The sequence below is a fragment of the Catharus ustulatus genome, chromosome 20 (genome assembly GCF_009819885.2).
Source record: "Catharus ustulatus isolate bCatUst1 chromosome 20, bCatUst1.pri.v2, whole genome shotgun sequence".
Lineage (NCBI taxonomy): Eukaryota > Metazoa > Chordata > Aves > Passeriformes > Turdidae > Catharus > Catharus ustulatus.
This window is the reverse complement of record NC_046240.1, coordinates 7,368,463-7,394,519: the sequence shown is the minus strand read 5'-3', so window position 1 is coordinate 7,394,519 and position 26,057 is coordinate 7,368,463. Positions and strand designations below refer to the sequence as shown.

Genomic DNA, 26,057 nt, shown 5'->3' with positions numbered 1-26,057 from the left:
CTGCCCTTTGGAGCCATCCCTGCCCTTTGGAGCCATCCCTGCCCTTTGGAGCCATCCCTGCCCTTTGGAGCCATCCCTGCACCCAAGCCTTGCTGCACACCTGGAAGCTCCTCTGATGAACACACCAAGCACTGCACGGTGCAGGACACCCACAGCCAGGCATGTCTGTGGAAAACCACTGCAGAAATGCCATCCATGCAAGGGTGCTCTTAATGCTGAGCTCTCTGCAGCCATTTCCTGAAGCATGAGTGATGGAATGGAATGAACAACCTTTTTATTTGGAAATCATGGCAGAACACTTAGAAAACTGTGAGCAAGACGTGTAGCACCGTATTTTCCTCACGTTACTGACTGTAACACAGCTGTGTACAGGATCTGAGCTGTTTAGAACTAAAAAAAATCCAGCTGGAAACAGATTCTAGCAGCAGCAGCAAATTGGAAATGACTATGAATGGCTTTGTGTTACATATTATTTTTCTGCCATTACAAAACATTGTAATGCCTAATCAATAGTTGACTAAAATCCATGTTGTGCTTTGTCCCTGTTAAACAGTTTCTTTATGTGTTCCTGATGAAAAATAAAAGTCTCTCTTTCTCAGTAATATGGAACATCCTGGAAAGCCATATTACTCCCATAAAAATTTAATTTAAAGCACAGAACGTGTCCGTGTGCCAGGCCTAAAATATTATGGATTTAAAAAAAAAAGAAGAAAACAACGACCAACACACCCCTAAGCATTTCCTTTCTATACAATAATGGAGAATATATATCTTTGCTATATATTTTAAACATGGAATAGCTTTTTCTTTTTGCTATATATATGTCTTTCAAAATACATTGTCAGTATTTGTACTTGAAAAATACTGTACAAAACGAACATAATTATTCTGTATAAACTTTATACATTTTATAATATCTATCCTTTTGGTCTAGAGTAAACACTTAGATTGATTGGATTAACCACAGTATATGACAACACCATCCCCCTCGGAAATACACCAGTGTCTCTTACATTCATTTTTCAGAAGTCCACTTTATATTAGAACATACATGTTCAAAAGCAGAGAGTTTAAAACAATAAAGTTCAGAACCATCAGTTCATGTCACACTCAAAACAACAATCACTAGGAAAAAATGGGCTTTGCAAACCAGTGACTTCTTCTAACTGAATAAAAGTGATTTTTTTTTTAAAACAGCAAGATATAATCCACAGAAAATATATTACAAAACATGGGAAAAAAACAACTGAATTTAGGTATTTATTCAACTTTTAATCACAAAATGGAGTAACTAACTGAAAACAGAAAAGCCCCTCTGATTTCGACATCAGATCTGATTTGACACTATTTAATTTTGTTCTCATTTTCAACTAATGATCCTGCTCCTCCCACATGCGCTCCCCCACAGCAGGGACACAGCCAGCATGCTCATGGGAACGTGTTTTGGGAACTCCTTGTTAAAGACAGCAGACTCCTGGTGGGCAGGGAACCCTCCCAGCCCACTGGGAACATCCGGGCAGCATGCACGCAGGATTATTGCTTCAGGTACAGGCAGTGCAAGGTGCACACTGTGCTCTACCAACAACTCCTACCTACCTACCTGGGCTCCGTGGGGACAAAAGGAACCTTAGTAGCTACAGAGAAGCCAGAATGGGATCTATCATGAGTATAGCTAAACTCAGTCTAACAGCACTTTTAAATCTGAAGACAATTATCACCAAAACTTAAAAATACAACGAAAGCGATCTATAAATTAATAGTTCTGCAGTGTAGTACTAAATTACTATTTGTGCACTTTATTAGCATGTTAACTTTTCTGATTAGACAGACTTAAAACGATAGCTTGTTACTCTCGAAAAAAACTGAGATCTACCTTTTTTTTCTTTTTTCTTTTTTTTTTTCCTTTTTTTTTTTTTGTAATTTATGCTGGGATCTTTCCAAGTAAATCAGGAGGATGGAACTGATTACGAGAACATAAAACCCCTACTCTGAAGCAGCACTGAAGAAAAAAAAAAAAAAAAAAGATAATAAAAAGCTTACTATGGCGGTTGTCAACAGTCCAGGTAAAAATGTGGCACCCTTTGAAGAGGGCTGATAAAAATGGGAAGTGCTGAGATGCTCACCCACACCCACTCACATGCACACCCACAGACACAGACCTGGGCACGCACGTGTGCACACACACACACGCAGGGACACGTCCACGCAAACAGAGAAAAAAAAAAAACAACAACAACAAAAACCAACGCTAAGTCAGTTTTGTTTCTGCTTCTGGTAAAGTGCTGAAGACAGAAAGGTTGGTTTGGGTGTGGTGCTATCAAACAGGAAACACATTGTCCATCTAGTCAAATGCCAACCCGCGACAAAGAGAAAAAAAAAAAAAAAAAAGAAAAAAGAAAAGAAAAAAAAAGGAAAAATAAAACCAAACCAGCCCAGTGTGGATTTACAGGGGGCCGTGCCGAGCTTCGTACTTGGCCAGGACGTTCTTGCACTTGCCCAGCTCCTTGCGCAGGTCGGCCACCTCCTGGCGCAGGGCCGAGTTCTCCTTCTCCAGGAAGGAGGCGCGGATGGCGATCTGGTTCTCCTTGAGCCGCCGCGCGTCCCGCGAGCGCTTGGCTGCCATGTTGTTCTTTCTGCGCCTCGCCCAGTACTTGTCGTCCTGCTCGGGAGACACACACGGAGCGAAGGGAGCTGTTAGATTTGGGAACGAGCAGAGCCGCTCGCGGCGTCGCCCTAAATCCGCGCTGTGCCCTCGGATGTTTCTGTCACAATGTTTGCGCTAACCCCTGATCCTCCTGATGGGGAATTCCTCTAGAACAGTGAAGCAGTGCTCTGGTGGCACACTCCATCTCCCATCAGGCTGACCTAGTTAGCACATCCACCTTCCCGTGCCGTGACTCACCCTGCACGCGGGCTGCAGCGGCACTCGGTACCTCTGGCCCTGCTGCCAGCCAGCACATGGTGCACTCTCTGTGCTGCCATCACCCATTTCAGATACTGCTCTGCTCTTTTTTGATGTTCAAAGCGCTCTACAGAGCCCCAGAATGTTCCTGTCTGCACCACTAAGTCACTGCAAGAGGCTTCCTTGGCACAGCGATGGTGGCTGCTCTGGGACCAACCACAGAGATTAGTGCAATAGGCTTTGACTGTGGAAAAAAAAAGCATTGGACAGAAATAGGTGCATTACCCCCTGAGGTTTCATAAGCTAACACATTCCCAAAGAGTTATCCCTGAAGACTTGTCTCCAGATCACCTTACTGCATTGCTGTATCAAAGACTTGAAGTAACTACTGAATCTCACCCGATTTTTCCACTCTTTCAAGGAAGTGGCCTTCAGCAAAATGGCAGTTTTGATGTTGTTTCATAACTGAATTAAGTTCTAGAACTTTGGAACAACTCAGGAAATACAAAGCAGGCAGAATCTCTCGTGAAAAGTGAAATTCAGTCCCCTGCAGAGTACAAGTGATGCAGCCACTCGAGCCTCAAACTTCCTGGTCAAGTCAAATTCCCTCTTTCTTCATCTTAACCTGCTTCCATTTCCCTGTGCAGCTCCCAAGGAACAGGGCAGGAGACTCAGCAAACACTCACCCACCCCTGGGTTCTTCAGCCCAGCCTAATCCTGCTGCTCTGCACCTTCTGCTGCTGCACAAGGCAAAGCAGGAGCAAAACAACTGCTAGCAGGAGGGCTCTTGAACTGCTTTCTACCAGTCTGGCTCAACAAAGTGTGCAGGAACGCTGATCTGGAGCCAGCATTATCTCTAAATGGCTCTTCACCTGTACGTAGATGGGGCCCCTGCAAAATCATCCCCAAAAAACAAGCAGCAAAAAGCTATGACCCAAATCTTGTTTATAATTTCCCATCTCAATTCACTCCATAAAAATCAGCTTTAAGCAATTTATTAGTGTGCCACCTAGGCTTCATCCCTCTTTATTTTAACAAATTGCTATGGCAAATCCCTTAATCCGGGCCTGAGAGAGGTAAGGCTGGCATTTCCAAATCACATGCAGCCCAGAGACGATTGACTGGTCTAATCTGCTTACCCTCCCCCAGACCCCAGAGGCTGCTCCACATGCCAGGGCAGAAGCAGCACTTGGGTCAAGCACTTTGAAAGGAGTCAAGGGCAAGCACTGGGATGGTCCTGAGGGAATGAGAGACCCTGAGCTCGTGCCTCCCTCCAGTGCTGCACTGCTGCCTTCCACCTCTGGCCAGCAGGATGTTTGCCAAGAGCTTGCTCTGGTGAATGAGGGTGCCTGGGAGATGTGACAAAGGGAGAAGCTCCAGCCATTCCTGCAGCAAACACCTCTCCTTTGGGCACTGTGACCCAACTGGGCAGAACTTGCCCAGGTGAGGAACAAGGTGCAGGAAAACCTTTGCAAGAGAAAGCTGAGTGCCAACGACCTGAACACTGCTGCAATTGTGATTTCTGTGCTTTTAACTTGCACCACAGCATGCTTAGGGATAAAAATAGCTTCTTTCCCTAATGCCATCAATCTGGTGCAAACACATGGCATCCCAGGCTCCCTGCACATGCAGCCAGGGATTCCCACTGACTCCAGCAGGCTCTCAGGCTGTCTCTTGGGGGCAGCAGCAACAGCAGAATGAAATTCTGCCCTGACTGCCTCTGATAAAATAGATCCTCTTGGAAAGCACACACTGGGAAAACGACAAATTTATTCAGAGTGTTTGATAACCTGGATCAGTTGATCAATTTTCCTGCAATCTTCATGCACTTTGCTCTTCACATCTCAGAAGCAGTGAGTGGCACAGACTCTTTCTTCTAAAATATTGATGAAGTACTGTATTGTACATATTGTATTAAAACACACCTCTCAGCAGAAAAATTCTGTTTTCTTCTGTTTTCCTACCACTTGTCTAGATTCTTTCACCTGGATTAGTGAATATATATTAGTGAAATAGTTTTTACTATAGTGTTCTCATTCATTATAAAACACAGAACTACAGCAACTTCCAAATAATGCACAATATGCTTCAGTTTGTCATCAGGGTCCTCCATTCTCCTTGAAGGATTCACAGCCTGTGCTGAATAGACAGAGGATGAAGAAAAAGGAAATATGAATAGAAACAGGATGAAGAAAAAGGAAACATGATCAGGCTGTTTCATAAGTGGGAAATATGGGACAAAGCAAGCTTGTCCAAGGTCAAGCAGGAAGTTTCTGGCATACAAAGGAAATGAATATTGAGCTCATGAATTTCAACTGTTGCATAACTAATAAGGGACATCCTCCCTTCAGCCTCATCCAGAACCCTGAACAGTTTTGTTCTACAGCAAAGTCAGATTTAGATTGAAAGATTTACCTTACATGAACAAAACAGAATCATGCTCCAAACCTGCACCTCAGTGAGCAACTGTGAGAGACCCTGCAGGAATCACCTCGTCACCAGCTCCAAATTACCTTCAGGTCATCTGGGATGAAGACTTTGCGAGCTTTCTTAATCATGGGCTGGGGTTTCAGCTCTTCTTCGGAGAACTTGCGCTTGCGAGGGTCGAACATCTCCTGGCCAGGAATGCTGGACAGAGCAAGATCTGCAGGGTCGGGCTCGTAGCCCACAGGAACTTGGATAGTCTCAGGATCGATGGGGCTCGGTGTGTTCCTGTTTGCTGGCAAGATCTGACCTGCAGAAAAACGGGATCAATACTGCTGGGTTAGAAAAAAAATGTTTTAATTGCAACAAAGGGTTTTGGGAGATCTCTACGTACTTTACAAGCAATAATTCTTTCAGCTTTCTCTTCAGATTTGGTATCTATGCTTGCTAAATACTAATTGTCCATTCTGCATATTCTGATCCAGACATGCTCATGGCCTTTTTATGAAGAATCTGTTCCTAACTCTGGTTGCTGATCTTGGACTCTGAATCCAACACTGATTTGCACTGGACTGCAGGCACAAGATCTACTGCTCCAACCTGTGCCACTTCATTAGGATCCCATCCTCAGGAACAGATTATAAGTACTGTCATTTAGTTCAGATCCATCAGCACTCTGTAACCTCTCACAGTTCTACCTCTGAGGGTACATTTATTTTACAGCCCAACAATGTACAGTACTTGCCATGAATAGCATCTCATGAAAGTGTACTTTCAGCTGTGCTGAAGCACTCCAAGGAGACTGCTATTTATTCTTTATGAAATCCTACCAGGGATATTCTAAAAGGAAAGCAGCAACATGAAAGGCTGCAATGATTCCTTAAGGATGCTCTGCAAAAATGCAGAAGACACTTATTGATGCTGCATTTCTCTTTTATGGTATATAAAATCTAATAGAAAGGAGTGTATCCCCAGAAAATCAGTGACATACCTCCCATTTTTCTCTTTTTGATTTTAGACAAAGCCTTCAAGATCCTACAGCACCAATTTGGGCACCATTTCCACTAAAAATCCAATTTAAAATCTCAACCAAAGGTTCCAAAAATAGGATCCTGAAGTCAGCTGCCTAAACATGGACTGTCCCCAGGGGCAGAATTTTCAGAAGTTTTCACATGCCTCAGAAGTAAAAGCTTCACAGACTTCAGAGGGAGGACTTCTGATTGAAGCAGATACTCTTTTATAATTTTGGCTATTTGCTAATTCACTTTGACTTTAGCGATGCGACGGCTTTCATGATAACTACAAAAACATCCTGTGGCTGTGTAATATTTCCTTACTTGTGCCCACATCTGCAATATTTGGGGTGTAAAACATAAACATTACATGCCATTTCTAATTCCAAGGCCAGCACTAACAATGTAGTTTTTATTTTAATAATATGGGAACCACACAGAAAACACACCAGGGGAATTGCACTGCACAGGGCTTGCTAAGGGACAGCTTTTGTAACTCCTATTTTAGAGCTGATAAAATCAGCTTCCAGGAAAGGCTGGTGAGGGCTGGGGAGAGGAGAAAAGGAGGATCAAAGTTACCAAAATATAGATGTGACTGCAGGAGAGGCAGGGGGAGGAAAGGATGCTGCTGCACGCATGGTGCCACGGCGGAGCGCTGCCGCCCCGGGATGCGCTGCTGGAACGCGACACTGCCCGCTGTCCCTGGTGAATCCAGCTGGGAACTGGCAGTGCCACAGCTTCTCCCTGCTCTGGGGGCCAGGAACGTGGCATTTCCAGCTGTCCCCCATTAACAGAACCAGCAAGTGGTGGTGGCATTTCCCCGGCCTGCCCGTGACGGGTGCGCACTCCCAGAGCAGCGCTCCGGGATAACCGGGATAATAAACTGGGATAACAACTGGGAATACTGGGGGAGGCTGAGCCAGCACAGCTGTGACTGCAGAGCAGCTTCTCATCAGCTCATCCCTCCTGCAGATGGTGGTGTGTGGGTCTGAGACACCTCCCTGCCCCACTGTCACCTCCCTGTCCCTATACAGGGACGCGCAGCCCAGCTGGCCAATCCATCACTGATGGATGGATGATGGATGATGGATGGATGGATGGATGGATGGATGGATGGATGGATGGATGGATGGATGGATGGATGGATGGATGGGCTGCCATGGCCTCATTTAAAGGAGGAAAACACCTTTAAACATATTTAAAGCTGCTTGGGGTGAGTGCCTGTTCCAGAGCAGCCAGGTATTCCTGACTGCAGACAAATACACAGATGTATGCACCTACAAATGGTGCACACTCTCTTATACAGGTAAAAATGAAGCAAGGCACGAGCTCTGAGTACTTTTATATTTCAGGGTGTTTCTAAAAGTCAAATGGATTGTGAAATCTGGCCACGCTTTCTAATTGTCCCACGTGAGAGAGCCTATGTTTAAATACTGTTGAAGTTCTTGATATACAGGATCAGTCTGCATATTAACATTTATCTATAATGTGCCATATTACACAATTACATGAGCTCTGTAGTCACTGGCCTCAAGAAATTTTACAGTATCACCCTGAAAAAAGGGCAAAAATGCTCCTTTCAAACATGGGAAATTGAGGCACTGCATCTTAGCAATGCAAGAGCAAAACATAAAGCGATGCACCCACAGTGGTCTGGGAGAAGACACAGCAGCCAAGGTCCTGCCTTGCTCCCTCCATGCACACATTTCCTCTGCCCTGCTCTAGGAAGCTCTCACAACTGCAGACCTGGCCCTTCAGCAAACATAACATGTCCCAGTGCCAGCAGGAAGCTCGTTCAAGGGGAATGCTGCTCACTAAAGCCTGAACAAACCATGTGTCTAAGCACTGTCACTAGGAGCCCCAAGAGTGCTGCCCTGTGAGATATCCCACACCCACACAGCACACACACCTCTGCCAGGCTCTGCTCTGTCATGCTCCTGCAAATGATCCACACCTCCATTGAGAACACACTTAACAAGGGTACTGCAGGCAGAAAAACCAGAAATGCTTCGTCCAGCATTTCACCTTGGGCGACTCCTGGCACCCGGCATCCTTTTACTAATTTATTGAGTTTTGCCAACAGTGCAAGCCAGGAAGCTGTCAGTGTTAAGTCTGCTGGCCAGTGGCCATGGCATCTCCGTGGTGCTGGAACTTGTGGCAGTGCAGGAGGGCAGCGTGGGCTGTGCTGGCCTTGGCACTGCTGGGGCTGCAGGAGTGCTGAGCGTGGCCTCGCCTCACATCGCTCCCCGGGCTCCTCTCCCCGGCTGTGCACAGCACTTTCCCTCTGCATCCTCCTGCCAAATTCGTTCAGGGTGTTATTTTTGTGCGCTGAATTCCTCGCAATCAGAGGTAGGGTCAAATAAGCACAGCAATCTGAATGTCATGTGCCCAGCAGCCGACTGATCCGCGCATCAGCGAGCTTCCCAGCTGTCACAACAGCCACAGACAGGGCTGCTGGCATGCACAGGATTCAGCCAAGGAGGAATCCCACCCTGCCAGGTAAGCCCCTCAGTGCCCAGCATCGGGAGCCACATGGCTTTGCCAGGCTCTGCGTTATTTAAACACTCTGTGCTCACAACAGCGGCCAAATTTTCACAACAGTGAAGTGGCTGGACTGTTTAATGTGCTTAAGCTTTGTTCTCAATGGGGGCTGATGACTGCCAAGTGTTTTGGAAAGAACTTAGCCCCTCCATTTAAGTTGCTGAAATGAGAACTCTTGAGCATTAAGCTCTTTTGGAAATCCAGCTGCAGAGCTCCAAGGTGGTGGTGGTGGAACAATTGTTAATGAAAACTTCCCCTCACATCACCCTAGTGATGTGTCTCAACCATGGCCTGGAGAGAACCACAGCTATGTCAACACTGGCCTTTTGTCTGGAGCCTTTCCCACTTGTAGAGTTCCACTCAAGCAAGGAGGAGTATGCAGACACAGCTCCAGGTGTCTCCTGGCAAAGGGACCAGCAGGTTTTGACAACCCCAGCAATTCTGCTGCCCTCACATCTTGCCTTTGCTAGTGCTTTTGGTCTTGCCCTGGCAGATATTAGCATAATGGAAAATTTTCCAGAAAAAAGGACTTGAAAGAAAGTTTGCTATTCTAATCCTTTCAGAGACTGCCAGTGAGAAGTAATGGCAATATTTTCAGTGTGGTTCCTTTTTCACAGAGAAGTGGACTGAGGCCATTCACATGTGTCATCTAGGTGACCAAACTGCTGGTAAAAAAAAATAGCAGCTTTAAATTGCTTGCAATAATTAAAACTCACCTTTAAAAAGTATAGCAGCATTTCTGTATACCTACAAAAGCCCAAATGCTGATGTGGTATCATGGGGAGTTCAATCACCATATCCTGACTCCTAATTTCCCCTTTTTGAAACATCCCACCTACCAGCTGTGCCCAGGAGAGTGAAGACGGAAATAACCTCTTCAGCTGCACTACTGCTTGGCAGACTCCTCGTGTGTGCTGTGAGAGATCCCTGGTAAATTATGTGGAACACAATTCTGAATCATTCAACTCCCTTAGAAATGTGTCTGATTTTCAGAAAATCTCCCTTCTCACAGCCCTTCTACACTCCTCATCAGATCAACATCTGGCTGGAGAACAGCACTGAGAGGAAGAGAAGGGAGTGAAAATGTTCTAATCAAAATATTTTTCCCTATTTTTTACATACATTGGAGGGAAATAAAAGAGGAGTTTCCTACTCAATTTATTAGCAGCCCAGAGATAAAACATGTGTTTGCTAATCACTTTTCTTTGTATAAATGGAAGGCACTTTGTGTGTGCCACAGTGGTTAAACTGACAGATAATCCTCACCCAGAGCTGTCCAGAGCCCTCCCCGTATGTTTTCCAAGACATCTCTCCCCATGGCAGCTGGCCAGCTATTTGGGATAGCTCCCTTACTCCAAATCACAGTCTGTCCTGGACTAATGTGTCATCCAGCCCTGCATTAACTCCTTCAGCCTCCAGGAAAAGTTCTCTCACTGCAGAACACACAGCAAGAGTGCAGGAGACAGGCAGAAATGCCCACGGGAAGCAAAGTAAGAGGGGTGCTCTGGAGGTCAGGATTTATCTAAGGACAGCATCTTGTCAGGTTATCATTCCTCACCTACAATATTATAAGCAACCTTTTATCTGTCCTATCTTACTCTGTGTAATTTCCCTGCCATTAGCATTGTAGTTGTTTTCCTGAAACAAGCCATTTACATGGATAGGACTGAAGCCACACACTGGAATCCTCAACTGGAAGGACAAACCCAACCACTCTGCCTTGGGGTGAAGAAGACACTTCACCTCTGGGTGTGTTTATGCAAGTAGCTATTACAGGAGTTGTATTTTCTTCCCAAGCAATAGGAGATGTGTGTATTTTGACCAAGCTGGCATGGACATTCCTCTATTCCTTATCTTACACAAACTTGATTCTGTGAGCACGTGGTGACTGCAAACCCTTCCTGTGGAAAGAAGGATCTCAACCACAAAGTAATTTGCTGCTTTTAACACACACTATAGGATTGGCACAAGAAAGTGTTTTTAAAATGTGTACTTTTTAAAGATATCAGCATTGTTTACAAACCTTGTGCATTTAATTATGAAAGAATTGTCATTTCCCCTCTCAGCATTGTGTGCCTCCTGCTCCAGGCCTCTACAGTGTTATTCCAGGCAGGACTGGTAGTCTTATTAAGATTGTCTAACACTTCCCATTAGAGGATGCTGTCTTCAGTTCCTTCAGCCTTTGCCAGATTTCAACCATTCTGTTTGGATTTCTTGTGCGCCAACTGTGTTTCTGCCAAAATGGTTCTGCAGTTTCCCGAAAAAGGTTCCACAGAAAAATACTTTGTTTTGAACCTGTTAAAAATTTCTGGCAGACTTTTCACTGCAGTGTGCTAGTGGCCTGTGCACTGGAAGAGAGGGCAGCTCCTGGGTCAGTGTTATTTCAGAGAAACACGGAACAGTTTAGATTGGAAAAGCCCTCCAAGATCAAGTCCAAGCACTGTCAACTCCACCATGAAGCCATGCCTTCAGTGCCACATCTGCTTGTTTTTTAAAAACCTCCAGAGCTGTGATGCAACCACTTCCCCAGACAGCATGTTCCAAGTGTGGGCACGCTCAGGCTGGAGGAGAAGGGAACGATTTCATTAAGTGATCAGGACTCAAAGCTGAGAAGGTGGGAAGGAGGTGAGCAAGGCGAGGACAACACAGACAGCAGCCAGGGATGGGAGGGAGAGCCTGAAGGGGAAGGCTGTTCCAGCAAAGGCTGCCATGAATGCATCCAGTACAGAGCCCTGTCAAAGGGAACAGGGATCAGCCTGTGCTGATGGTACAGGCACAGCTCCAGATTCCCAAGTGCCACAGATTCTCTTCAACAAACATAATAACACTGGCAAGGCTCCCTGTCCTCCTCCAGCTCTCACAGCGAGGTCAGTTGTCATCCTCCACTCCTGTGGGGTGCTCTCAGATCCAGTTCTACTCATTTCCAATGTGCCTGGTGTAAGAGTGGGACATGAGAAAGTCTAGGCTGTCTTTCCAATTTGTTTTTAAAATTCAGTGCAAGAGCTATGTGAGAACAGTCATGGCTGCAATCTTCAAAGTTTCACATACTGTCTCACCTGGATTCTTTCCTCCTTAAGGAGACACTTGTTACACCCATTTTGATTGATCCAAATAAATCCATATAATACTTGCCATATTCTCCTGTACAGAAACAATTTCAGGAGTTCCCTCCAGCACTGACAACTCCTGCCTCTGTGTGCTTCAGAAACAGCTTCTTCCCCCCAAGACTCCCATCAAAGAAGGAGCAACACTTCTCTTTGCAGATGAAGAAGGACAGCTATTTTAAATCAAACCATCATTCTCTCAGGTTAGCAAACGTTGTAGGCATTGGCTGCATTTCAGATTGACTCCATGGGCAGCTGTGAGGCACAGGTGAGAGCCACCCAAGGTGTCACACTGGGCTCCTCACAGAAAGGGAAGCAAACACATGGTGTGACACATCCACATGATCAAATTAATTGCTCATAATTCTGCTGAAACTTTAAGCAAAGTCCAGTCTCTCCAGACAAAATCCTTTGGTCCTTCCTGCCAGGTTTTCCCTTCTCCTCCTGCTGTTCCCTGCATCCTCTCACATCTGCAGTAAATGAGGTCAAGATCCTACAGACAACCACTTCCTTCCTGAAACAGCCCAGATTGAGCCCAGAGCTGCTCTGAGCTGCAGGCAAATGGCAGAAGGGAAAGAGGAGGATATCATGTAATTAAAGCCAGCACTTCCAAGGGACAGGGTCGCTACCCAAGGCTGCACACGTGGCCCTCAGCTGTGTGTCTGCAGATCTTTGAGGGATTCTCCTGCAAGTCCTGCCTGTGCTTACCATGGAGTGCATGCAATGCCCTTCAAAACAATAAACAAAAATAGGAGGCACCAGCAGTAAAATCTTCCACTGCACCTCCAGGACTTCAGACTCATCTCTCCTGTAAGGTCCACACTCTGAAAGCCCTTCCTCGAATTTAGCCTGTGTGAAGGCAGCACTTATGAGCTCAATGAGGCCTCATTTCTGGAAAAAAAAACAGGAAATCCAATTTTTTTTTTCCTTCCAAACCAATTTTGCAAGATGCCTGACAGTAGCTTCTCCTGCTGTGAACAATTCCCTTGCAGAATGGCTACCTGGAGGAACAGTGGGTTTGATTCTGCTCCCAGCACACTGAACAATCCACAGCAATCCTAAATGCCTTTCTGATTTCTCTGTAGGATGCTGCTCTCCTTACAAAGACCAGCCAAGATGAAATTCAGTGGGGACAGGGCTTGAAGAAGAGCTGCAGGGAAGAATGTTCACACCAGTATTTAATTCTAATTTACACTTGGCTTAGAAGCATGTCTCAGTTCAAGATGCTTATGTTCTCTGCTACACTGGGGCTTCTTGACATCCTTTGGCATATTTTTGTTACCTGGCAATTCACATAGAAGGAGATTCCTCAAAAAGTACAGCAATTCTTTTCTTAAGGGGAAGATTCCAAAGAAGCATCAGAATTGTCAGCCTGCTCTGAAGGAGACAAAAACATCAATTTTCCTTTCCTTGGACAATTATGTACCCAGCTTTAATAAACCAGCAGATTTTAGACAGAGCCCCTGGTTTAGGCAATGGCCTCATATAACACAGAATCATTGGGGTTGGAAAAGTTTCCAAGATCAGCAAGTCCAAGCTGTGCCAAATCCCCACCTTGTCACCAGCACAGAGCACTGAGTGCCACATCCAGACCTTCCCTGGACATCTCCAGGGACTGGGACTCCAAACCTCCCTGGGCTGCCCCTGCCAATGCTACACCACCCTTTCAGTGAAGAAATTCTTCTGGATCCAGCAAGAACCTTCCCAGTGCAGCTGGAGGCTGTGTCCCCTGGGACACCTTCACCTTGCCACAACCTCACTGCCCCTAAACGTGCCCTCATGAGGAATTCTGCTCTAAACAAAGACAACACTTGTCCTCAAGATGTGTCTGTGCCACTGCCAACGCTCTTTTCAAGCTGCAGAGCAAGTCAGTCCCTCTCCCATTGTTCTGTTTATTTGTCTATCTAGGACAGCACGCTCTCAGTAAACAGGTCTTGCAAAGAGCCCTCCTGTAATTCTGACAGCATATGCCACCCATGACTCACGGATCTATTACCCAGTTCTGGTACCCAAGCCCTGCTTGCCTGGGTGTGTTATCAAAACACAGCCAAGGGAGATTTCAGCTGGCATGGAAAAGCCACGTGAAGCAGGTACATTTCCTCTGCCTCCCAATCAGCAGCTAATGGGGAGCCCAGAGACAGACAACAGATGCTATCAGCAGCACTGGAATACATCCCTGAAGGAAAAGAGGTCACTGGGCAGAGTTACAGAACTTGAAAATCTCTTCTCTTTTCATCTGCTCCGTGCACACAAATCTGAACTATCTGTTGCAGTACCATTTTACTTTTTTTTACGTTTTTTTTTTCCTATTTTGCATTTCACTAAAACAAAGCACGCTTTTTATGTGACAATTTATTGAGGGTGATTTGTATAAAATAATCACGTTTTAGGAATTAGAGCTGCCAGAATGGGAACACACTGTTCCCGTAACCTAAGTAAGCCTGAGTACATTTTATTTTCTCTCTGCCTTAAATTAGGATCCTCTAATATGTTTTGGGAAGGAAAAAAAAAACAACAAAACAAACAGCAAAACCCAAAAAATTGTACTTGGGTTGTTACAGTAGTAACTGCAGAGGTCTAACTTGGTTTTTATATTCTGGCTTTATTGCCAAGGAGCACACATAAAGTGTGTGTGGTTGTAGCTTTTTCTCTGTTGATGCATTTATCTCCATTTACAAACCATAGAGATGTTTCAGGCCTGGGTAGCCTGAAAAAGGGGGCCAGAGAAAGGAAGGGAACACGTCACCACTTAGGGAAAATTCCAGGAGAGCAGGCTGCTGAATATGGATGCTACCCCTGTGTCTGTAACTATTTCTTTACAGCTGCTGCATAAAACAGGTTTTGGTGGCATGTCAGACACAGGCAAAATCAGGTAACTTCAAAAAGCAAGCCTAATTAAAAGATATTACAGCACTGGGCACTGATAAATTCACTGCTAAATGGGAGGGAGCCACTGAGCACCAGAATATGAATAAATAAGAATAAATGCTTTGCTGAGGAGCTCCAAACCCAACCTAATGCCTGCAGAGACTTCTGTGACACAACAGCAGCACCTGCATGGACCAAAGAGAGCTACAGGTACCAAAACCCTTGGGTAAATCTTCTAACAGAGGCAGTGAAAAAGGTGGGTGATGGAATAACTCTTGAAAAAATCCTGGAATTTCAATGCTTATATTCCTCCTTGTGACCTCCTCTGCAAACTGCCCACAGCCCTGAACTGCTCTGGGCACACTGCTGTGAATGTTCTCAATGCAACAGGCATGCTGAACCTGTGAGGATTGTGAGTGATGTCAAAAATTAAATTAAAATGCCCCAACACACAAAGCCAAACCTTCATTTATTGAGCAGTGCATTTACTGTGATGCCTTCAGGAGGCATGTCAGCAAAAGGGATCAGAAAAACCAATCCACAAGTAATAAAGATTTTACTCTTGTTATCACACACAGCATGGCTCTCCACTGCCAATTAATGACAAAAAACATTAATATATTAAATCAATATACTTTTAAAATATCAATATATTAAAAATAATGTATTTTAATGTAACCTTGAAGCCAGTGTACACTGGCAAATCATTGATTTTATCAATTCTCTGCATATGGGAGCTTTTAAACATGGGAGTCAGCATTTTATAAACACAGAGGTATGGAGCACCACTATTTTGGGCTTATTTGGGAGGGGGGAAAGCGTCCTCATCCCCTGAGACCTTCTGCGTCTAAAACACTTTAACAATTTGTATTAAACACACCATTGCTTCCCAAGCTGAGTCCCATGGAAGCAAATTGGCTTGCTTGGCTTTTTATACTGGTGGTTGTCCCATTCTCTGTAGAGACAGAGACAGCTGTCTGAGGCTCTTGGGAGGATTTGGGGACAGGACAGGACAGGACAGGACAGAATTCTTCACGTTCTATTCCCAGGTCACCTGCAGAATTCCCACCATGTGCCCCTGCAGGATGGGGTCTGCAGGAGCTGGCCATGTGCAAAAAGGTGATTATTCTGTGCCCACATGGAAGGAGAAGCACTGGAGAGCTGGAAAGCACTGCAGGCTGAGGGCAGCAGCAATTCACAGGCTTGGAAAATTATGTGGTGTGGGCTCTACCTTTTACACTCCTGTTAACTCTGATTTTCATGAAGTAGGTGGTGTTGCTACAGCAACTGTCGTATCACATCATTTCTGCTGTCTCTGTCACAGGGATCATCTTATTTTATTTTAAACTCAGATATGCAGCTTTTCTTCATCTATTCTAAAGCCCTCTGTATTTTGGATATGAAAAAATTATACGAAATAGAGCTGTGTCATATAAATCGTATTTTTTAAAAATTCTGTAGCAAAGCTTACAGAATATTTTTATTTGTTCTCTTTTTACAAATGCAGAAGGAATAAAGAAAATGGCACTGGCAGATTTGTTGTGCTCCAAATTTTCAGAAATAAATTAAGAGCTGGTCTCACAAAGATGTTTCATGCCACCTTTAATGTGTTCTGTCTACAGAAGCCAACCCTGTGTTCCTGTGCACCTCAGCAGAAGTAACTCACCTATTCACAGGTGAAAAGATTTCGCTTCCTCATGCCCAGGCTATTTCTGTACCTGCATTCCACAGCACTCACACCCAGCTCAGATGCTGCTGCCCACCCACAGCACAGCTCCAGCCCTCACCTGCTTTGCCTGCAGCCTGAAGGAGGCACCCACTGAAGCACGAGTCCCAGCACACCCTGACCTGCTCCACAGGCTTTGTCCAAGCTGCCAGCCTTGAGGTGGGCACCCAGCTTTGCTCACTAACCCCAAAATTTGCCTCTACCTCTTTGGCCTCCATTCTGCTGCCTGGAAAAGGACTTTGAGGGTTCAGTGCACAAGTAAAACTCAATAAAATCCTGATGGTGGAAAGGGTCTCTTCAATTTTTGTTATTAAACATGCATTCCAATGTGTGCAGTCACAGATCTTCCTTTTAAAAATATAAACAGCAATGTGGGACAGTAGTAAATATTCAGTTACACCCTTGGGCTACTCAGGAAATGAAAGAAAAGCCCTACCTATAGTCAAAGGTTATTTCACAGACCACTCAGCCAGCACAGCTCAGACATCCAGATCAAGCTCTGCCACAGCCTAAGCTGAGGAGTATTTTGAGCTGCTTCTTCCTGAGCACTTCCAGCCATTTCCAAAACAACCAGAGCAGCCACCAAATTACACTTCAGTGCTCCAGACAGGTCCTGGGCAGACAGAAATCTGTCAGTGTGGATCCAACCTGTGGGCAAGAGCTGTATCTAGTGCACCTGGTTAATGGCCAGTACAGAATTAAGTTATCAAAAGATCCTTCAGCTCCTTCAATTGCTTTGCAAACTTCATTTCAGTGCCCCCAGTACTTGACAGTCGTTCTTCAGCTGATTTCCCAGAGAAATGAGTTTTGTGCAGTCCTGCTGTGCACATTTATCCAGCCCCCTCCCAAAAGCTTGGGAAATTGTTGGCCAATTTCCAACAAATTTAGCAGCAAGGCATCCACATGTGCTACCAGCAAGCTTTTTGAGAGCAATATAAATAAAAGCTCTTCCCTCCCTGGCTGCAGGAGCCTTGGTACACATCAGAAAACCAGAGGTTGTGCTGCTCGTGGAGCCAAGTCCTTGGGCAGGAGATAGGAAGGAAAAAAAGAAAAATATTCACCAAGTCACCATTTGTTAATGGCATTTCATCCTCTTGTTCTCTGCTGGAATTGAGAATATCTCTTCACTTTATCCTACCCACTCATTTACTATTTTCAGTAATCATGAGCAAAATGATTTGTTTCACAACTGCACTGTCACTTGACAATCCCTCTGAATTCCAAGCAGACACATCTGGTATTGATAGCCAGCAAGCAGCCATGCACATGGTCTGTCTTAAAAATCAATGCAGAAGACAGTCAGATGTGGACAAGCCAGCTGTCTGCTATCATCTGAGCATTTATTTATTCTTATAATACGCACTGAAAACCAGAACTGTACTAGAAAGAGCTTTTTATGTTTTATCCCCAGCACTTATGCAAGCAATTTAAGCCTTCCAACCAAGACACAGTAGGAGTGTTTGGGAATCAACAAATTCGCTGTGGCAGTGATGAAACATTCATTACTGGCTTTGAAGCAAGGAGGGGTTTGGTTGGAGTGGGGAATTTCTTTTGTTTGCCAAAGATTTTGTAAAATGTGGACAAAAAGCTGGTTGGGGTACCCTGGGTGGGACTCAGCTAAGATTCAGAATGCTGCAGACTGATGCTGCCTGTCCCACCTGAGGGATGCAATCCTGGTTGGTTTTAGTGTGCAAGGTCAGAGATCCCTTCTGCCCCTCCCCCCCTGCTGCTATTGCCACACACCCACAACCACTCAGCTTGGGGAAGAGTGGGTTAAACTCAGCCAAGGAAAAAACACAAGCAAGAGAAACATCTTTCCTCTCTCTGCCTAACTGGATAATTGGTGAGCAGGAACCTGCTTGATGAGTTTCAGCAGCTCCTCGAGATCAGCCAGGGCTGCTTCTGAGAGAGGCTCAAGCTGCCAACTGGATAAACACCAACAGGGCACCCCTTGCTAAGGCTTCTGATAAATAAAAATTTCCAGAAGGCAATGAAGCAGTTTGTATTCCAAAGATCCATCCAAAGCCAGTAAAAGCAGGGAGCTGAAAAGGCAGAGTATTTTATAGACATTATATACATAAAGCTGTCTTAAGGTCAGAATAAATAGATGAGTTCAAAAGAAAAAAGAAAGACTAAATAATTTTTTTACTGCAGTGGAGAGAGTGCAATAGTAAAATTCAAATGAATAAATTAGGAAGTTCTGTCTTAAGAATTTAAGGGGCGAAGAAAATTCTAGTCCTGCTCTGTACAATCCTCTGGGCTTATTGCTTGATACCATTTATAGTGCAAAGATTTTACTCAAGTACTTAGTGATTTTGAGTCCAGCTGGCTGAAATAAAAGTAGGCAAGGATTGATTTTCACCTAAGGATTATCTTGTCCTACCTGTATCAGATGTGTGTGCAAGCACGTGAGTTAAACAAAAACAAACAGAACCAAACCCTGGTGAAATCTTGCTGTAATTTCAAGCCAGTCCCAGCTGTACAATCACCAAAGCAGCCCCTGTGGCAATCACTGCCCATATTAGCATCTTCATTTCTATTTATTCACATCAGTGTTTCAATTAACTCTACACTACAGCTGGTAAATAAGCATTTAGACATGCTGGGTTTCGAGATCAAGACCCAAAGCTCTCCCTTGCTGAAGCTCTGCCAGCTGACTCCAGACAGCAAACTTCACCACTGGGCTCTCTCCCAGCTTCCCTCCTCTCTGAGGATGCAGGGAAGACTAAGAGGAAGCAAAAATATAAATATATCCTAAACCACAACATATAGCTTTGGGGAGAAGTATTTCAGCTTTGCCAGTGTTGATCTGTTCAGACACAGCTCAAAGTTTTTGATGAAGTAACCAAAATCCCACAATTCAAGGCTCAATACCATCCAACTAAACCAAACCAAGACTGTGGAAGATGACAGGAACTGCCCCTCAAACACTGCCCTCACATCCTGCACCCCTTCCCCAAACATTATGTCTTTTTGTACTGCTTTTTCATACAAGGGTGCCCTTGGAGATGTTGGGGTTTCAAACCCAGAGCCAACTTTCCAAAACACACTGCATTTTGAAAAGCCCATTTTTTGTTTCACAGAGAAATAAAGCACTTTACATCATGAAGCTTTTATCCCCCCCTCCCAAACTCAAAGCTTCCCATACAGTTAAAAATCAAATCCAGCTTTATTTTCCTGCATGAGTCAGGCTGCATGCAAACAGCTTCTGAGGAAGGCAGCTTGGGAGGGAGAATAGAACTGAAGGAAGAAATCCAGAGAAAAGAAATTCTTCTAACAGCACACTCCTATTTTCCCAAGACATTTGCGAATATTTTCATTTTAAAGCTAGAGGAAAGCCACCCCCTTCCACCCCAAAAGAAGTTTTAAATATTGTAAAGACACACAAGGACACACTTTATTATTTTAACAATTACTGCTATTTTCAGGGCTCCAGCACAGTTACTTCCTTCCATAATTGGACTTCAATCAAACCCTAGTGAAGCTTTTGATCTTGGAAAGAGTAACAACACAGCTCTGTTATCAGCACAGAGGGGGAAAAGAGTAGGACATCCAGCATTTTTCAATAAAAGAAAGTTAATTGCTTTGACTTATATTTATCAAAGGTCACAGCTACAAGTTCTGAGTGCACACACAGAACAGTGCACACTGAGAAATCTCATACAGACTGGACAAAGTCTATGGGTTATACTATCTATGTGCATTAAAAATAAAAAAAAAAGAAAAAAAGAAGAAAAAAGCAGCAAAACAATGCTAGATTACTATCCAAATATACCCCAGTGGATGTCCTGCCAAAGAGCAAATATGTGGCTGTAAGCTCCAAACTGAAATAAAAGCTTGGCCAGCAGCCCAGAGCTTCACTGTATTTTGCTCAGCCAGCCATAATCTGGCAGAACAGAGTGAACACATTTGCAGCCACGTGATGGAGGAGCCCGTCGGGCCAAGCTGATTTCCTTGTGTTGGGTAAATGTGATCTTCAGACTGTACACACCAGCAGCTTGGGAAAACGTGAGAAAGTGGGAAACAACCAGCCACGGGCTGGGAATGAAGGGCAGCAGAAAGAAATTGCTGGAGGAGTTTTTGGGTTTTAATGAGGTCTAAACTGGGCTCCCAGGTTCAGCTGGATGTCCAAACCACCAGATCCTGCAAGGATGAGCATGTGAGAGAACCTGGCTTGGAAAAGGCACTGGAAATTCGTGGCATAGGACTGAGAGCTACCCATCAGTGTTTCAAAAATGCCAAATGCTGAGTTGATTTTGAAGACCACCCTGAGGTGCTCAGCCTGCCAGGATGTGCCCAGGATGAGTGGTGCACATCCAGACACCCCTTGGACAGCCACTCTTGAATTCAGAGAAAACCACAAAGTGAGAGCCTGGCCAAAGGATCCAGCCTGAAAAACGTGGGATGGCAGCCAGACCCATGATCAGGTATTACAGTTTGATAGTAGTGATAATAATGCTTTTTAATAACTTAGGGAGAGACAAACAGCATCCCTGGGCAGCATCAGAGCTGCACATGATCCCTGGGAACAGATTACATGTGGATGCAGACAGAAGAGCCCCCAAACACAAGACCTCAAAAGTACATCCCTGCTGCAGATAAGAGCAAGCTGGCTGAAGCAGTCACCAGAGCACATAAGAAAAGTGAGATTTGTTTACTTTCTAACAGAAATAAATTGATAAACCAGACACGTGCAGCACCTGGTGAAATCAGAGACGCACACGAGTTGACAATTACACCTCCAGCCCTTTCCTTCTCCTTGGCTAATGACTCCTTTTCACGTGTTCAGAACAGCTTCCAGACAGAGACTACCACAATTTCCAACAATGACATCAACCATGTCGCACTGAGAAAATTGAGCAGATAAGAGATTCTGGAAAAGTGGTGGTGAGTGTGGTCCAAATGAAAGATCAGCCTTTCTGGGGGCAGCCACATGGTCATGGATGCATCAACATCAGGCCTTGGAGCCTGGACAATCCCTGCCCTGATTTTTTGAGTGCCAAGGCACCCACAGGCAAGGTGTTTCAAGCAGACACCCAAACCACAGCTGCCCAACACGTGCCACTGAAGGCTTGTGGTTTAACCTCCTCAGAAAGGAGATATGCAGGTTAACTTTAAATATGCTGCACTCCTCCCTAATTCTCTCATGTAAGCACAGAGTGATGCAGGTGTTCAGAAGGTCAGCTTCCTGCTCCATTTTACTTAAAAAATGCTCCATCACTTTAGAAACAATTCAAAAAATGTTCTACCACTCCAGAAAGAGCAAGTCCTGTGGCTTCTTGCCTTTGTGAGTTAGTAGACTGACACTCATTAAACAACACATGGCTGAGGAGCATGACACAATCTAGATATGTGATTTATTAACCTGATCTGTTATTTATGCTCTTGTCTTCCAGATAAATCAATCTTCACTACAGGCAAGGACATAATTCAGTTTTCAGTGGTGAGTCCCTCGTGACTGACCTGCTTGGGTAGCCCTGGTCCCTGGAAAAGTCTGGAAAACCAGAGTAGGAATTAAACAACAGTGCCCCAAGGTATGTGTAGTTTGACTTCCCAAAGTCTTCACATTCTTTATCCATCAGAGCAGTGATCACCCAGCTGCACAGGGCTGTGACTCTTAGTACTCCACCCTCACCCAGCAATAAGCAGAGAGAATTGGGCTGTTTCACAGGGCAAGCCCAGTGAATGATACACCAAATCAAATTATCTCAGGATGAATGCAGCACCAAAAACAAAACAAAAACAATAAACCAAAACCATTGAGCAAACATATACTACTGTGAAAATTTTCCTTTGACACTGATATGCTGCTGTGGTATACTTCAAACAACAGTGAGATCAACACTTGTAGTTATTTCAGACCTGTATCTGCTTTTTCACTCTTCAAAAAAAAATTGCAGCATTTCCCAATAAACTTTCTCCAACTTAATCCTGAGGAAGCAGGAAGAAACTCTTATGTGTCTTTTCAAACAGTTTGTTTTATTTTTAGAGACATTTGATATTGCATATTAAAAAGACCGAACAGATTCTTGAAGCTCAGGTGTTACCTTATCAGAAATGGCACTAAAATGTACCAGAACCAGAACACAGGGGCACAGAGAGGCTCTCTGAGGTTTGTAAATGCCCTGCTGAGGATGTGTGGGGGGAGAGCAGGGTGGTGCACCCAGCAGTGCTGCATTACACCGAGCGTGGGTTGTGTCACTACAGCTCTGTCTTGACACACCCAGACTTTACAGCACTGCACTGTACAATCCACAACGCCAAGAAACTCAACATATCTAATCTGGCAGAAAAACCAAGTCATATCAGGTTAATCATATTCTTAAATTGCACAACTTTGGAAAGCCAGGAGCAAAACAAATCTTCCCCCTCACTTGTGCTCCCCCAGCCCTGCTCCCAGGGCACGTACCCTGCCACGACCTACTTTTCCTCTTTGATCCCTCTACATTTTTAGCCCACTCTCACTCTGCCCTGCTCCTCTCTGCCTCCTGACCTCACTGCAGCCCAGAGCAGGGTGGCAGGGTGGAAAGTTTCCCAGATTAGAGGCAGGCAGCCCCATGAGCGGTGTGGGATGAGCGCAGGGATGCGCGCACAAGGTCGCTGTCGCCCGCCCACATGGACACTGCAATGGTTGTGATAAAAGCCACCAAATCTCAAGTTATGCCACTGCAAGGTGGTTTCAAACAAGGCACCAGAGCTGGGGAGACTCTGCTGCACAAAAATAAAAGGATACAGCAAGGATGCATAAAGTTGAGAAATTTCTTCAATAAAATAACTGTGCTTGGCTCTGGAGAGGATCAAGACCGTTCCACTGCGTGGGAGCAGAACTTTCAAGATCTTGCTTACAAACCTTACAACTCATTTTCTAAATTCTCTTTTGAAATGAAACCCTGGAGTCTCATCTAATCACAGAACCTGAGAAGCTGAGGAGTTCCAAGGAAGAATGGTCGAAAAAGTTTGAGACTCCCCTCCCTCCAACACACACTAAACCAATTAAATTTGGTTTCTTGAAGATTCTTTCTCACGGTGTCTAAAAGGGTTTCAGCTTTTTTAGAAGCATTTCACACAGATCAGGCATTTAAAAAGTCTTATGCACCATTTCTGATGTAGAAAATGCACATTTGCACAACTCTTCCTGCTCAACAACACATTCCCATCCTGTATCTACTCATACATCCACTCATTTATTTTCATTAAATTTTAGGATTATAACCAATTCTTCAAAATCACAACTTTCTTGCTGCATTTGGTTAAAATCTGCTGATATAACCAAATACCAGCAAGCAGGATCAGGCAAGAAGCCATACATACTCAGCATGACCAGTCTGGGTTTGTTTTCAAAGAGAAATGGTCACAAAAGGATTCCCCAGCGCTCATCTCTCACAATGAGCAAATGCTGCAGGAGTGAGTGCCCAGAAGGGCCAGGGCCCCACCAAGGGCTGCAGCTGCAGGGACTGTCACAACATCCAAATTTCCACCATGCAGCAGTTGAGGGCCCTTCAAACCCAGTTTAACCCTCTCTGCTGTGATGAGGAACAGGATTTGGGTTTGCTTAGTTCCTACTTGCTAAGTATTACTAAGGCAAGAACACAGATGGTTTTTTTAAGCAGACTTCTTGGTGGAATAAGACTAATTTCCAAATGTTGCAATGGTGAGTTGGTAAAAATGACTGAATTGTTTTAAGTCATCTCTGCCTCAGCACAAGCCTTGTGCTTTATGTTCTGCAGCCTCGTGCAGCGTGCTCTTCTACAAGAAGGTTTAGTGCTGTTATTTCAAAAATCTTGCTGTCCTAAAAATGTTGATTGCTCCATTAAATGCATTTCTGCAGTATTTTGTGATGTTTCACATTATTGTTCCTTCATTTTTTCCCAAATGCAATTTACAGTTTCCTTCCTGTCCACATTTAATTCCACCTGTGCCATGAGTGCTGTGTGACCAGGTCACCTCAAAGACACCAATGGCCACACAGACATTGAGTAAGCAGAGAAGGCCTTTGCAAGTGTTTAAAATAAAACTTAAGATCCAATCACTGCCACACAAATGAATTGATCTTGCTGTGGATAGAGAACCTCGTTCTTTCATTTGTTTATTAAATTCAGGAGAACCAACCAGTTCTGTAATGAATTACTTAATCTTTGACCTATTGTCCATAGCCATGTTCCAGAACAAAGAATTTACAGCAAGCTGAGCTCCCTAAGGCTAATTGGAAAAGAATGCCTTTTTTTTTTTAAACCATTCTCCATCTTCAACAAATCTTTGCCAAACTCTGTGTTTTTGCCTCTCTGCTTTACAACTACACATTTAAGGATGACATTTGGTTACAGGTGAGTTATTGCTCCAGCTCACTGTAGCTTCTGCTTGTAGGAAACACATACTAATGAACCCATCAGCAGGGACCTGTTTTGAGTAGTAATCTACATTTGTGTTCCAGTTAACAAGGAGATGAGTTTTCAGGAACCCTAACGCAATTTGGATTTTTTTATTTCCTCCTACCACAGCCATACACCAAAACAAAGAGCTCCAAGATGCTCAGTGCCTGTTTTCATTAAATTGTAAGCAATGTGAACAAGAGAATAATGCCAGTGGGATGAAGAGCTAGAGCTGTTTCTGTCAGTTGAGCAGAGAACCCTGAAGCAAGAGCTTGCCACATCAGAGGAGCTAAGCAATGGTGTTGGAGGGGGCACAACAAAAATCTGGCCCAAATTTAGCCCTGGCAAAACTTTGTTGAGAGAATGGGACTGGGGAAGCAGAACTGTACCACAGCTTCAAGCGTGCCAGAAACGTGAGAGGCTGAACAATATTTTATATTTGTTTAAAACTTCATGGTTATCACCTCAGTCATGCAAAGATGAAGTGCAGTGAAGAGCACCAGAATAAAAGAAAAAAAAAATAAATAAAGAAGAAAAGCGATGTTGCGACATTTCTTTTATGCTGCCTTACCCACCTGTGTTAGCTCTCCACACTGTAGTCCTCCAGTTCTCAGGACCAAATTCAGCTTTGTGATAAACAGAGAGCTTCTTTATCATCATTTTTTAATTTTAAAAAAAATTATACAAGCTGCAATAAACCTGTCATCCATTGGTTTTGACACAGTTGTGCATTTTACACTCATTTTCTATACCAAGTGATTATGTATAACTTAGTCCATTAAGTGGAATAGATTAGAGGTTTAAGTAAATGGTTTTTTTCAGAGCTTTCATTATCTACTTAAGATCAACCCACAGTTTTTCTTGAAAACAACTTCGCTGAAATATTTTTTTCTGATCGCCAGTCTTCTGTGAAATTCAGACAAAATATTGAAAATACATTCTATTTGTTATGAAAAGAAGACTTAACAAAAGAAAAAAAAAGAAACCTATGCTCATGTTTTATATTATATAAATACTAAACAGCTCCACAGTGTACTGCCAGGCAACCAAAGTTGATTTCATAATGCACTAAAGTCCTTTTTACTGATGGTGACTAAGTCCTTTCATCCT

The 26,057-nt window shown here is 44.2% G+C and overlaps 1 protein-coding gene across 1 annotated transcript in view; it reads right to left on the bottom strand.

The window, feature by feature from the left end:
- HLF (HLF transcription factor, PAR bZIP family member) overlaps positions 1-26,057 on the bottom strand; it is a 33,487-nt gene continuing 7,430 nt past the window's right edge. The window contains exons 3-4 of the mRNA XM_033076974.2: positions 5,416-5,636; positions 1-2,659 (exon numbers count right to left, since the gene is read on the bottom strand). Coding sequence (XP_032932865.1) covers positions 2,444-2,659; positions 5,416-5,636 — 437 coding nt within the window. The 3' untranslated portion in view covers positions 1-2,443. The remainder of the gene's footprint in view (positions 2,660-5,415; positions 5,637-26,057) is intronic.